At 35.9% G+C, this 15,811-nt stretch overlaps 1 protein-coding gene across 8 annotated transcripts in view; it reads left to right on the forward strand.

Annotated features, from left to right (window-relative positions):
- Positions 1–15,811, forward strand: part of gw (trinucleotide repeat containing adaptor protein gawky) — a 233,528-nt gene that overhangs the window by 175,691 nt on the left and 42,026 nt on the right. For all 8 annotated transcript variants that reach the window (XM_069841376.1, XM_069841377.1, XM_069841378.1 and 5 more), the window contains 4 exons: positions 737–944; positions 1,036–1,110; positions 2,838–3,044; positions 12,757–13,020. In XM_069841376.1, coding sequence (XP_069697477.1) covers positions 737–944; positions 1,036–1,110; positions 2,838–3,044; positions 12,757–13,020 — 754 coding nt within the window. The remainder of the gene's footprint in view (positions 1–736; positions 945–1,035; positions 1,111–2,837; positions 3,045–12,756; positions 13,021–15,811) is intronic.

Here is a 15,811-nt window from a genome sequence, read left to right on the forward strand (position 1 = left end):
AGATACACATACACAAAGACAGGTTTTTATACTAAGCTTACATGTTGGGTAACTAAGGTTTTCAATAAAATAGACACATATTTCTAATAAGAAACATACCTTTTTCTCCAATGAGGAAGAAAATAGTGTAGGAAATACATGTAGCTCAAGTGTAAGTAAAAATGTTTTAGTAAATAAAATTATTGAAATATCTTTATTTTATCGCTGTAGCCAATATTATTAAAATCTTTCACACCGAGTGGTAATTGTGTTCCCCAACGTCATTTAGTAAAATTAATCATTATGTAGCACAACGCAGAACTGCACGCATTGTATTCTTCACCTGACGTAATTAGAAACATTAAATGCAGATGTTTGCGATGGGCAGGGCATGTAGCACGTATGGGCGAATCCAGGAATGCATATAGAGTTTTAGTTGAGAGGTCGGAGGGAAAAAGACCTTCGGGGAGGCTGAGACGTAGATGGGAGGATAATATTAAAATGGATTTGAGGAAGGTGGGATATGATGATAGGGACTGGCTTATGTGAGGGCGGCAGTGAACCTTTGGGTTCCTTAAAAGCCATTTGTAAGTTAGTAAGCAAGTAAGTAATCATTATGTAGCTATACTCTACCTTGAATAAAGCTATTACAAGTAATTTACTGCCAGCACTACGTTGTGTTCAATATTTGCTTGTTTTTAGAGTAGTATTTGTTATTACATTGCATGTAAATTACCTGTTTAATGTAAATTTTCAGGAATGGATCTTGGGGTGATGGATCTCATGATGCAGTGAATTCTGGTTGGGGTGATGACTCAAAGAGTGGAGTAGGAACTGTTAACTCTTGGAGTGAACCTCCATTAACACCCACTTCTTGGGGAGGTCCCAAGCCAAAGAACTCATTGAACCCAGGCTGGGTAGATGGAGACATGGATGCTTCATCATGGGGACATGCACCTAAACAGGTATATTTTTGAATGTGTAATTTAACCAATCGTAATTTCAGATATTCATTTACCATATTTATTATTTATTTGATATCTTTTCTGCTTATAGGGTCCAAAGCCATTAACAAAAGAATATGTTTGGAGCAGCAAACAGTTCCGAATTCTGGCAGAAATGGGCTATAAGGTGAGTGAAATTGTTTTGTTGTTGTTGTTGTTGTTATTATTATTATTACTACTACTACTACTACTACTACTACTACTACTACTACTACTACTACTACTACCATCATCTTGGAACTCAGTGTTAATGCACTGGGCTTATAAGCCAGAGGGCCTGGGTTCAAATCCCAGTTGTCCATCCTGAATTTGTAACTTCTGTTGGGCAAACTCGTGGTCAAAGCAACATGGGATTTCTCCCAGTTTCCCTGTGATATCCCAACAATCTCCATTATCGTTCATTACAAGTGTAGTGTGCATCCACCATCTGTCCATTTCACATGCTCCATTCTTCTCCATATTTACATTTAAAATTCTTCCAGTCGATTCTCGTCACTTCTTCGTAATGTGTGCTACATTCTTGATAGTCTCTAGTGAACTAAGTGGCCTGTGCTTCTTTGCACTAGTGACATCTATGAGCACACTCGTAGAGTTGGCGTGAATAATGGCACAATAAAGGGGTACGGTCACACGTCACTACTTTTGCTGCACAACTTTTGTACTGCAGCTGCAAAAGTTGTGTGTCATGTTTACACATAAGCCAAAAGTAGCGTGCTGCATGCTACTTTTCGTGCTGCACAACCCAATCACTGCAAAAGTTGCAATTGGAGGTTACGAATCTGTTCAGACACAAGGAGCTACTTTTGCAGCTGCAGTCTTGCTGCAGGTTTCCAGCTCTGTGTTGACTTCTCAATATACATTTTGTGGTTATGTTCGCATTATTATGAAACTCATGCAATAGCTTACTTATCTATTATTTGCTTTTATGTCCTAACTAGTATTCAGAAATTGGCATTATTTTTACTATAAAGCTTTTAAAAACGCCTATATACTTAAATGATAACCAACAGCATATTCACGTAATCAATGTTGGCAACTCTTCTGTTTGAAATTATGCTACGGAAAATTAAAAAAAATTAATTATATCGTCAGCAAATATGCTCAGACTGTGTTGTGTATTTAATAGCTGTTACAAATAATTTATTTTCATCACATCTAACATTAAAATATATCCAAACAATAAAAGTATCATTGGCACATTTGGGTGGCAACACTAGTCGCAACCATTGCAAAAGTTTCAACAAAACCGATATCGAAAATGCTGTGGCTGTAACCCTGAGAACCCTGTTCTCACATCGCTACTTCTAAGCTGCGCGCAGCATGAAAATGTACCGGGCAGCAGGTTCGGCAGCCGCTACTTTTCGGGTTGAACCGTTGTTCACATGTCGCAGTACGAGAGTTGCGCAGTTTTTTGTACTGCAGCGCTGCAAAAGCAACTACGTGTGACCGTACCTTAAGAGCCCTGCCATTGGACAAAAACTGTTATTATTACTAGCACTGCTGCCACTACTACTGCTATTGCTGCCGCAGTGATTATTGGCAGTGCTGCCACTACTGATAGTACTACCACTACTGGCACTGCTGTCACTACTGATATTACTACTATTGGCACTGCTGCCACCACTTGTACCACTACCACCATTACTACTACGACTATACCACCACCACCACCACCACAACAACCACCACCACCACCACCACTCCTGCTGATGCTGCAAGGAAGGAATTTTCGTTAATCCCCATCTTTATGAATTAGTGTAAATAACTGTTACTGTCGTACACTGTATGTATTTGTGCAAGGTTTGTTTTCCTTCCCATTGAAAAGGTGGTATTTTGTTTGTTTGTTCCATATAGAAGGAGGACGTTGAGAGTGCATTGCGCACTAGCAACATGAACATAGAGGACGCTATAGAACTATTGAACCAGGGACGGCTGAATGTCGAGGCATGGCGCAGACATGAAGATCACTCGCCATTTGACTTACCCTCAAGCCATCCTGGTGCAGGATTCCCTGGACAGAGATTCAACCCAGTTCCTCAGCAGATGCCATTTGCCCCACCTGTATGTTGATTTATGTTTAATTTGATTCCTGAAACAGGCAAAATATACTATTGTCCATTGTTTATGGTTTTGTTTGAATTTTATGGAACTCAGTAGTTTCATTTATTTATATTAAAATATATCTATGTACAGTAAAACCTTGATAAGACGCGCCCACTGTAAATAGGTCAACCAACGTCTTTACTAAGTTTTTTGGATAGAGCGGCTCCAAACGCTACCCCGTGTAATACGCCTTTTTTTTCCGGTCCCTGCACATTTCATATATAACGCCTTTATAAAATACCCCATTTGTTGCGCTCAAGACCTGCATAATACGCCGTTTTGTGGGATATTTAAACACATTTAAACTTCATACATTAGTATACCCCACCCTCTTGTTACGCTCTCTTATTATAACTCTTTACCTGCGCGGTTAAGCCTACATACAGTTACAGTACCTCACCCTCTTGCTAACCCTCTCTCTCAAACAGCATTCTTCACTCGGCCATAATAAAATTCTTGAAATTTTTGCTGAGCAGTTTGTTGTCCTTTAGTGTATTGAAGTGTCGGTGAATGTGATTACAATGAGTGTTAAACAAAAAGCGCTTTCTGTGTCGAAAAAATTGGAAATCTTACGAAAGTACGATGAAAACAGTACTCTTAATCAGAAACAACTCTCTGTTTCATTAGGAATCCCATCATTGACATTAAGAACACTAATAAAAAATTGCGACTCAATCACTACAGCTGCGACGTCGAGAGGATGTAATAGCAGGAAACTGAAGTGTGGTAAACATGAGGACTTGGAGTACACGTACATGGCAAACATCTATAAATGACTCTTTCTTTTTTCGAAAGAATCAAGTACAGTACATATTGTAAATGTCTTTGACATACAGTACAGTAATTACATAATGGAGTAATACTGTATTACCTTTCATGAATCATGTATATCAATAAAGAAAAGTGCTAATAGATACTGTATGTAAGTCAAAATTAGTATACCCGCCTAATACGCAATTTACACCTGGTCCCTTGAACAGTGTCTTATTGGGGTTTTACTGTATTTATATTAAATATTGCACAATTCCTAAAGAGAACTATGAATTACGTTGTTAGATGAATTTAAGTAATGTGTTGTAGTTGTCAGCAAAATAATATGGCCATGATTCAAATCTAAAATATGTTAATTTTGCCAGTCTGTGTATGGTCTGTTATGAATACCATACTTAATCACATAATTTCCCTCCCTTGATTAAAGTCATCCCCAAGATGTTTAGAACATGCTTTTCAGAATTTTATTATTCTCACATAATTTCCTTTCTCATGTAAAACAAAATTAGGCACGCATTTTCTCTTCAAGAGCATCTTTCATGAAGATTCCAAGTATCGAAAAAAATAAGAATGGGAAAACCCAAAGTGATTATTCATCTCTTCTGTAATGAAAAAGTCTATGATTGCTTTAACAACACAGAATATCTGGATGTGTTGGCTGTTCAAAGTAGTGGAGTGAAAAATATATGTTTACATAATTAAATTGATGTGATAGGAATATTTCTATTTCACATGCGAAGTTTATTTATTCGCAATGATTATTCAGGATCAGGCTGTTGGCATTACAACTAACATACAGCTGCACAAATAAAAGCTGCAAAATTGTTCATGAATACTCAAATTGTGTGTGTGTATATATATATATATATATATATATATATAATTTTTTTTTTCTAGCTGTTTATTATTAAGCGTTGATTTGATTAGTACATGAATTGTTTGATGTCATTTATGACCAGATATTTTGTAGTCTTTGCGTAATTTCCCATTCTCAATTTTTTCCTCCGAATTTTTAGATTATGTGAGTAAATACGCTATGTTTATAATTTTAAACTATAGTTTGCTTTTCTTTATTTATTTATTTTTTTGAAAACCAAGTTGCTAGATGTAGGAGAGACAGAAATAGTGACACTGATATTGATGACTGTGATGACGAGGTCGTTGATGACAATGAGGAGGCTAGTGATGGTGATGATAATAGTGACAATGACTTAGATCAGGTTGATGACGATGGCAACGATGATTGGTGATGACAAAAACAAGTATGGACTCTATGACAAAGATGAAAATAAAGATGGTGATTCCTATAACAATCAGAGGTGGTGGTGGTGGTGGTGGTAGTAATAGTGGCAGTTGTTATGCTGGTAATGTTAACGTTATTTTTATATTGCGATGCTGTATTAAAATATATATATATATATATATATATATATATATATATATATAATATGTATATATATAATTTGAGTAAATAATGTAAAGGTTATATGAATTTGATTTTCTTCCTCAATGTTTGTTCGCCTGCAAAGATAAGTACAATATTTTGCACTTTTTTTAATTAAACACATGATTGAGCTGTGCTGTAAAAGATGAGTAAATGCTTGAGTGAACAAGGAGAAATTGTGTACTCTTGGTAATGCAATATAATCTGCTCAGGATGTCCTTGATTGACATGTCTGATTGAGATTGAATATTGGACATTTATAAATTCTATAGAAATGCAGCCCTAAGCAACTTCCTCCTAAATTCCTCAGAGTAATTTCGGAAAATGGTTTCGTATAATATATCATTGAAAGGAATGAACTAATCATCCCAGGTTTCACTGCGCTGAAACAGTTGTGTTCAAAATATAAAACTCTAAAATTGCTATTAATTTAATGTACAGATTTTAGTTTTTATAAGAACTGTTTGACTGCCTCCGTGGTCTAGTCAGCATGTTGCCTTCCAGATCTGGAGATCCCCGGTTTGATTCTCTGGCTCGGCTCTCGGGGAATTTTTTTTTTAAGAAAAGTTCCCTGGATATCTAAGAGTCTGGAAATTTGTATCAGTGCAAGTATGTGCTGGGTTATTAATAACCAATATTGAAAAAAATAAAATAGAATATCAGGACTATCGCTGGACAGAAACCTGAATACATTTTCAACATCACATTATTGACTAGTAACATCACCAATGAGCACAACCAGAAAGCATTAAGAAATGGTAGACAGTTGACAGTTAATTAAGAAAAATAATAACAAAAACAATGGGAGGCTGCACATGGCCCTCAGACCATAGTTCGGGCAGTCCTGTTTAGAAGAAGGATCTCTAACATGTTGAAGGCGAGAATGTCATTGAACAGTAGTTGATGATTTGAACTCAGCATAAGAGTACACATTGGGCTTTCTCTTTTAATGTCGCCATGTTTTTTTCAGTTTATTAAATCCTCCAAAAAAAAAAAGTTTGCAGAGTAGCAGAATACTTCGCAGAAGACTGCAATGCGTTATTTTATTGGTTATAACCTTGTGGTTTATTGTAATGGTAATTGGACTTTTGTGGACATGTGTTTTTCGTGCTTCCTTGTAGTATTCCTCCATTAAAAAATCTTATTATTTTTTTATGATAACCATGTTATCATTTTCTTACTCTTAACATATCAACCTCGGTTATCTTAATTTCGCTGCAAAATGTTTAATTTGCATTATAAAAAAAAACATTATTCTTAAATATGCAAGTTCGAGGTAGTGTCCATGAAATACACAATTTTATAGAATTTTTTCTAAATCTCTTTAAGTACTGCATAAAAAGTATGACAAACTATCGTGCAGTATATTTTGCATCTTGCTATATATTCATTTGATAATCTTAATTCCATTTGTTGAATGTTAGCTTTCCAGCTGTAAATGATCATAAATATTTTCTGATAACTTTCGAAGTTTTGTCCTCTTTTCTCCTTTCTCACATAAGTGGAATGGCTGTATACTGCCTCTATTTCTTGAAGTATTTCCCTGTTTCACATTTCAGACTAGTAATGAAATTCAAGTCACTAATCTAATCATTGTTCCTGCATGTTTTGCAGTGAAGAGTTCGTTGTCTATTTCCTAAAATTATTTGTGTAGTTATTGAAGTCATTTTTTAACATTTTCGACTTCAAACTTCTGATTACAACCTAGAATTGAACAAAATGATTCTTGCTGTCTCTGCTTTTTTTGAGGCAGTAAAAACTTGTCGTGGTTGACAATATTCACATTGGGTGTTTATATCGGATATTTATCAGTAGAAAGGTGCAAAGTGCCAAATTTATAAACATTATTTTAGTAGGTTATTTTACGACGCTTTATCAACATCTTAGGTTATTTAGCATCTGAATAAGATGAAGGTGAACATTGTTATTGATAAAAATTTTCTCTCATAAACAGTTTTTTAAGGATTTATTTTTCATAATGAAATTAAAGGCACATATGACAACTTAAAATCAATTTTTATCAATAGTTTTATGATAAAAGTGAAATCAACACACTGAGAGACGAACAAACATCACAGTGTGTGATAGTTGGTCAGTCCCATAAAAATGTTGTAGGTGCTATGTTCCAATATTATCCACATATCTGCAAGTAGTATTCTTTACGTTCTTCCTTGGCAAACCAGGGAATCATGGCCTTCAAATCTTTCTTTATCTGACATGAAAAACAGTGAGAAGCTAACTTCAAACATTTCATGTCTTTCACATGTTTCTCTTTCTTCAGAACTTTTATCTTATAGCCAATCTCAATTTCACTATAGAATTCTTTCACCTGGACACATGCTAAGTATCTCAACTTACAGATGATGCTGACAGTTTTGGAAATATTAAGATTTTTTGTAGTGATGATCTGGTTGTCACAGCTTCGGTATTTAAGAAATTTGAACCTTTCATAGGAATTACTTTAAATGGTTTGACTACCTTAGGTTTCTCCACTATTTTAGGAGATCACTGATACATATGCCTCTGTGACTGCCTCCCTCTTCTTTATAAGAGCAAAATCAGAATATGAGAAAGGAAGCTATGTCCATTAACAAAAAACCTTAGCTCTATATTTTCAAACATCCATGTGAAAGAGAAAGAGTAATACAATCATATAATTCTTGTTTTGAGTACCACAGTTGTATTCATCCCACATGCATATATATGACTCCAGTGTATCCGTCCCATATGCATATATGTGACTCCAGTGTATCCGTCCCACGTGCATCTATATGACTCCAGTGTATCCATCCCACATGCATATATAGGACTACAGTGTATCCATCCCATATGCATATATACGACTCCAGTGTATCCATCCCACATGCATATATAGGACTACAGTGTAATCCATCCCACATGCATATATACGAATCCAGTGTATCCCTCCCACATGCATATATACGACTCCAGTGTATCCATCCCACATGCATATATAGGACTACAGTGTATCCATCCCACATGCATATATACGACTACAGTGTAATCCATCCCACATGCATATATACGAATCCAGTGTATCCATCCCACATGCATATATATGACTCCAGTGTATCCATCCCATATGCATACAGGTGATGCAGAAGGTCGTTTACTACGTTTGAGGGATGATAGGGGAGGTCAAGAGGAACAACGTTTTTATTTACGAAAATTCATGTACTTAGACTGTTTTGCTGCTAGGAGCGGTTAGGGGCTAGGAGTGCATTTACAGCACAGATGTTCAGTTAATATGTGGGCTGGCATTGTTGGCGATTGTCTGATTGGGCCTTACATTTTACCCAACAAGACTACATTGTGGAAATTATCATTTGTTTGTATATGACGTCTTACCACATCTCTTAGAGACTATTCCACTGGCACTCAGGCAACAACTATGGTTTCTGCATGATGGTGCTCCTGCACATTATGCCATCGCTGTCAGGAACTGCAGCAGTGAAAAGTTTCCCAATTGTCGGATTGGAAGGGGTGCCCCCTTTGATCTCTTGATCTGACATCAATGGATTTCTTTCTGTGGGGGGAGATGAAACTTCTTGTTTACTCGACCCTGTAGATACTGCAGAAGAATTGGTTGTCCGTGTTGCTGCAGTGGTCATCCTGGAAACTGTGGCAGTTTGAACGTACCAGACAATCAATGGTACGCAGATGCCACCTCTGTGTTGAAGTCATTGGCGAGCTATTTGAGCAACGTCTGTAAGTTAAACATGTGAACTCTTCTTTCATGGAAATGGTACTTAGTATGTAGAGCTGTGACCCACCTAGTGGAGAATCGGTCGATGTAACATGAATTTTGGTACCTACATTAAAAAGTTGTTCATCTTGACATCATCTATCATACCTGAAAACAGTGGTTCCCAACCTTTTTTGACTGATGACACACTTTACTGAATGCCCACTATATCGCGACACACTTGTTTGTTTTTATTAATAATAATAATATAATAATAACAACCAGTACTTTTCTTCTGGAGAAAAGGGTGGTGTAATTCTGTGTAGAATATTTTATAGTGATCGGGAGATGACTACTGTTCACTGCACGGGAATTTTGTCTTTTTAAGCTCCTTTTTGTCCAACTAAGACTTCCAAGGAATAAGTGGAATTCGAAGAAAAATTATATTAAATCATAGTTATTCTCGCATATTTCTGTTTTATGATGAAAAGTGCAAGAAAAAGGTGCCGGAATGCCATTTAAGCGCGTTCCGCTAGAAAAAAAATCACAAATAACAACTTCTTTATAATGTCGGACTCCAGTGTTGTAGATAGGACGATGTTAACACGCAGTTGAATATTCTAAAAAAAAAAAAACCACAAGCAATAACTGGAGTGGCATTAGTCATTAGAAAAAGACAAAGTTGTGTCAAAAATCCCAACCTATCTATGCTGGATGTCTGATAAAAGATTTTTATTATCGTTTTTGAAAACACCAATTTAAATTAACGTGAAGTCTGGGCTTGGTAGGTTGCACAGAGTTTCCCTTATACAAGTTGACCTTATACGAGGCATTTTCAAGATGCACCAGTCTGTTCCTTTGTTTAGATTTCACTATTTTCATGGCAGAAAATACAGATTCACAGAATTATGACGTTGAAAACGAGAGTTATAAATATTTTTTTTTTAGTTTATTTCGGCACCACATATAAGACACTCGAGATTTTGTTCATATTCATTGCCACGCCACGTAAACCATATTGCAAATATTCATCACTATATTTACAAAACGTAATACGTTTTTGTGAACCCTGAAGGGAATTTTCGCTCACATTATTTGAATTAGCACTGCTGTCATCTAACCCAGAACTTGATTCAGATTGTCTTTTTCGAATTAAAAATTTGTCCATGATAAAATCTAAAAGAAGCAATTTTTATAAAATAGTCGCACTATCACCTGCTCACATATATACTGAAACTGGCCAATATGTTCTGACGATTCTAAACTTTATTACTAAGTGGAAAGAGTAAACGAATTACTAAGCATTGTTGCAGTGCTCACTTTCATTTGAATTATCGCCAGGCAGAAAAATTAAACTGAGCCTTGTTGCAGATGTTCACGTTTCATTGGTAAAGTCTGTCTCAAAATAAAATGTACCATATCAAAGACTTTGTTATAAATAAAAAAAAATGCGTTGTAAAGAGACTTTCTGGATAGTATTAAATTTATTTTTCAATTTCAAAATTTCCTGACACACTTCATGGGGCTGCGTGACACACCGGTTGGGAACCCCAGCACGGAGAAACGTGCAGCGGTCGGCAAGGCTGCAAATACATAGTATTTTCAAGGCCTGAAGAGTGGATGGAGCAGACTTCTCTATAGAGGTTAATACATACAGAAGTTTGTTTGGTTGCTCTGAGGTAGTAGTCCTACCACCATCCTTGTCTGCAAAGTGCTCATAACGTGGCAAGGAAACAAATTCATTACTGAAAAAGTCAATGGAAATATGAGGATGGACAATTTGATTGACGACAATCTGCAAAATTCAAGGACTACTCTATTAGAAAACTGGACAATTGGTAGGATCAAAACTGCAGGTGGTGCTCAGAGAGATAGATGAGAAAAAGATAGATATTATGACTATAACAGAAACAAATAAGAAAAGAAAAGGAACCGAGGATTTGGGAGAATATTTACTGATCTGCTCGGGAGTAGAAAAAGATAATGGAGGAGCTTCGGGAGACGAACGGCACAAAGAGAAGCTAATACAACGTGCAAAACATAAATTGTACAGCTGTACAATATAATTTGGTGCAATTTCCAGTTTCGTAATATACCATACTTCTGGGAAACTATTCATCAGCTAATTCAGTAGGCCATATCTACATATTCCCTTTCCATGTTAAATCTAGGAAGCTGTGCTACGTTCTCGCATTATGCTTATGTTTTCATTGTGAATGGCATCTTCACATGACTCGTTTTCATGTCTTGAGTTAACATTTATGTTTTCATTGTGAATGGGTCTTAACTTCTTGAAGAGATTCACAATCTCATTATCTAGAACGTGCAATTAACACAAATGCTGTTATGTGTAAGCAAATTCTGTCTTAGCTGTCAAGACCTCATAGTGTGACTTGTTCTTACAGATTTTGGCACAGATTTATCTTTGCATGTAAATCTCATTATCTCAGGTTATAATTAAAATTAAGTATACATCTTGATTACACAACTTTTAACACTGTATCACTTCGGAATATGTATGATAAGAACTTTATGTTAAATTTTAACGTACCTTGTTAACATGTTTCGACCTATTTTGGGTCATCATCAGAACTGATCGTTGTTGGTCTTGGCGCCTCTTGTTTCCTGTGAGGGTGCGTTCGTAGTGTAGAGTCAAAGAGTGTATGTGTTTTGAAATTGAGTTGTGTGTTGAGAATATTGTTGGGGTGTGTTTTCGTGTGTCTGTATATTTCATATTGTTCTAGTGTGTTGAGTTTCTGGCTTTTTGGTTGGATGTGCAGTATTTCCATGTCTATGTTGATGTCTCTGTAGGTGTAGTTGGCATTTGTGATGTGTTCTGCATATGTGGAGGTGTTTTGTAATTTTGTTATGGCTGTGATGTGTTCTTTGTAACGTGTTTGAAATGAACAAAAACACACATAAAATTGCAACCACATTCAAGAAATTAAATTATAACATCGCTTACAGAACAAATAACACTCTACAAAAACATCTCAAAACACAAACAACACAAACAAACAAATACAACCACACAGGCGTATACAAACTCAAATGTAACACCTCCAACAACTTCTACATAGGACAGACAGGCAGATCATTTCAAACACGTTACAAAGAACACATCACAGCCATAACAAAATTACAAAACACCTCCACATATGCAGAGCACATCACGAATGCCAACCACACCTACAGAGACATCAACACAGACATGGAAATACTACACATCCAACCAAAAAGGCAGATACTCAACACTCTAGAACAATATGAAATATACAGACACACGAAAATACACCCCAACGATATTCTCAACACACAACTCAATTTCAAAACACATACACTCTTTGACTCTACACTACGAACGCACCCTCACAGGAAACAAAAGGCGCCAAGACCAACAATGACCAGTTCTGAAGACGACCCAAAATAGGTCGAAACATGTTAACAAGATACGTTAAAATTTAACACAAGAAAGTTCTTATTATACATAGTCCTAAAATTAAATATAAACTGTTTAATAAATTGTAACAATTATGAAATACGATAAAATGAAAGCAGAACTTGAATTTTGTGATTTAGTTATAGTGAAAGTTTCAAGAGCTTGTTATGTAGTGCAGTGTAAACATGGCAAATTCTCCCCTTCAAGGAGTAATGTGTACATGGGATTGTTTTTTTTTTTTTTTTTTTTTTTTAACTTTGATTTTGTGATTTAAATCAATCTGTTACACATTGTTTTTTCAACTTTGCAGGGTACTGGTGTGAACAATACTCCTAGTCTCCTCAACAATTTGAACAATCCCAATGCTAGTCTGGCCAGTATTAATAATATCAGTCCTGCCATTGTGCAGAAAATAATCGCTCAGCAGCCCCCACCTCAGCAGCCACCAGCACAGCAACAGACGCCATTCAGTCAAGCACCTCGCCCTCCACAGAATCAGCCATCAACAGCTCAACTTAGAATGTTGGTGCAACAAATTCAGATGGCAGTTCAGGCTGGCTATCTTAACCATCAGGTAAGTACCATTCCCCCCATGTTAAATACAAAACAAGAGACTTTTGTGGTCATAAATTCTTACATATGTAATTATTGGAGTATTTTATGTTTGAAAAGTAGGATACAGTGTCATATTGGTCAGTATCAAAATAGATTGCATTTCATGATCCTGAGCAATAAATCAATGTGTTTAACATTTTATTAAATTGTCTTTCCTTTTTTTAATTCTTAAATTAGTTCATTGTTTTATTACAGGTTATTGAAAATAATATTCAAGTTTCCAAGAGAATGGTAGAAATTTTTAAATAGCCCAGATATCTTTAGCATTATGTTGTACATATTTGGAGTAAATCTACTTATCATGATCTTTAACTTGTTCTTGTGACTTGATAGTTTTATTATAATATACACTGGAGAATGGCCTGTATTTTTTCCCCTTTGTTGACAATGAAGCAAATTGCTCCATAAAGTCAGAGTTTTTAGCATGGGCAACATTCAAAGGATGAAAAATATACAGTGAAACTAGTTCAAAGTGAAACGTGAATAAGGCAGAAACTTGTTCAATGTGAACAAATCCTCTAGTCCCAGCAGATGGAATAGGCATTATAGTGTTATTTATCTTATATATTGCGGAATCTGCCCAATGCGGAAACAGAAAGAAATTTGAAAGAAATTTATCAAAAACTACTTGTATAATGTGGACATTCTAAAACATGTTTGTATAGCCCTGACTTCTACCGTTTAATTTGGATGTTTGAGTCTGCAAATAACTTTATAAGGAACAAAAGGAAGCTAGTGTGTACAGGTATAGGTACAGGTGCTAATCCTATTATATTGGGCAAGAACAGTTAAAGAAAACAGACAGTGAGATCTCTTTCTGTAAGAGGTTCGTCAGCGCTTTATTTGGTTTTCCCAGTAATACTCTATGGCCTACAGTACATAAAGGAACATGACATTGGAACAGACAAAATTGCAATCAAAGGAAACTGAAAATGCTGTTCCTTGCAATAACAAAGCTTGTCTTTACTGTAATCGGGTTTTCTAGAAAATCCTAAGCAATTTGCAGGAACCAGACAAGTAGGTCTAAACATGTGTTTAAATGCAAACAAAAGTTTCACTTCTAACAAACCAGTCAGTTGATTTGTCTTCAGAGTGAAAAGCATGGCTAAGTTGTACATGACGTTATTGCTTAATGAAAATGTGAGTGTGATCGAAGTTAAAGAAAAAGATAAACTTTCAGTGCGGGAAATCATGATGCGGTTCAGGCGTGGTAAAACGCAAATTTATAGCATGCCTAAAGAAAAGTTCAAAATAATGAATGAGTGGTTACAACGAAATGGTCAGATGAAACGGAAGGCTAAGACAACAAGTAATGAGGAAATTAATGACATAATGTGGGAATTGTTCACTAATGCAATGTCAAAAGACATGCATATATTCGGTCCTATGCTTCAAAGTCAAGCTTTCGCAGTAGCCAAATTTCTTGGAAATTACCACTTTAAGGCATCTACAGGATGGCTGGACAGTTTAAAGAGACACAATATTGTATGGAACGAAATTTGTGGGGAATCGAAAGATGTGGATGAAAGTGTAGTGAGCGAGTGAGTGAGTGAGTGGAAACCAAAATTGTTAAAGAGTTGATTTCAGGTTATGAAGACAAGAACATTTACAATGCAGACGAAACAGGTTATTTTTTCTGCACTACCAACAAAATCACTGGTGATTAAGAGAGAAAAGAGTGCTGGGGGCAAAATGTCGAAAGAAAGACTTCCATTGTTATTGTGTGGGAATATGGCAGGAGAAATGGAAAAACTTCTCGTAATTGAAAAGGTGGCAAAACCAAGATGTTTCAAGAACCTAAAAATTGATTATCTCCCAGTGATTTGGAGAAACAACAAAAAGGCTTGGATGACTGCATTGACAATGGAAGAGTGGTTAAATTTCTTTAATGCGAAAGTGAAGAAAGAAAATCGGAAGGTGATTCTTTTCCTAGATAATGCCACTTGTCACCCAAAAATAACTTTCAAATGTAATGGTTCCCATCCAATGCAACAAGTGTATTACAGCCCAAGGATATGGGAGTAAATTTACACGTTCAAGTCACACACAGGCACTTCTTAATGCAATCTTTGATCGCAAATGTGGAAGAAGCTGACATTTCTTATGCTTTGGCCAGATCTGTATCAATTCTGGATGCTGTGAATTGGATCGGGTTAGCAGTAAAGAAAATTAAAGCAGACACTGTGAATAAGTGTTTTGTTAAAACTGAATTTGGAGACAGTGATGATGGAGATGGAATGAAGGAAGGAAACGAAAACACAATTACAATATCAACACTTTGCAGAGAAAAAAAATCTTCCAGACAATGCAGAGGAATTTATTGGAAGTGACAATCTTGTCACACATAATTTTAAGTCAGCTACATCCCTTCTAGCGCAAGAAATGCTAAAAGAGAAGAAAATGAAGAGGAAGAGGAGGAGGAAGAAGAAGAAGAAGCCAGACAGGTGTTTGAAAATAAGATCCGCACACATGAACAAGCTATTCAGTGCATCAGTGATGCCATTGACTCAAACTCTCCCAGTCTTCTTGAGTTATTGTATTCAGTTAAATACTCTATTGAAAAAGACATGGCACCAAAAAAATGGAAACAAGTTTCTTTGTTAGATATGTAGAAAAAATCTTAATGATCTAGATCAAACATGTAAATAATTATGCAGTGTTAATACAGTAATAAAGTGTAAAATATAGTGTAGTGTAAAAAATATGTCAACACCAACATATTCTTTACATCAGCCAGCGTGACCAAGTTT

Source organism: Periplaneta americana, chromosome 12 (assembly GCF_040183065.1).
Source record: "Periplaneta americana isolate PAMFEO1 chromosome 12, P.americana_PAMFEO1_priV1, whole genome shotgun sequence".
Taxonomy (NCBI): domain Eukaryota; kingdom Metazoa; phylum Arthropoda; class Insecta; order Blattodea; family Blattidae; genus Periplaneta; species Periplaneta americana.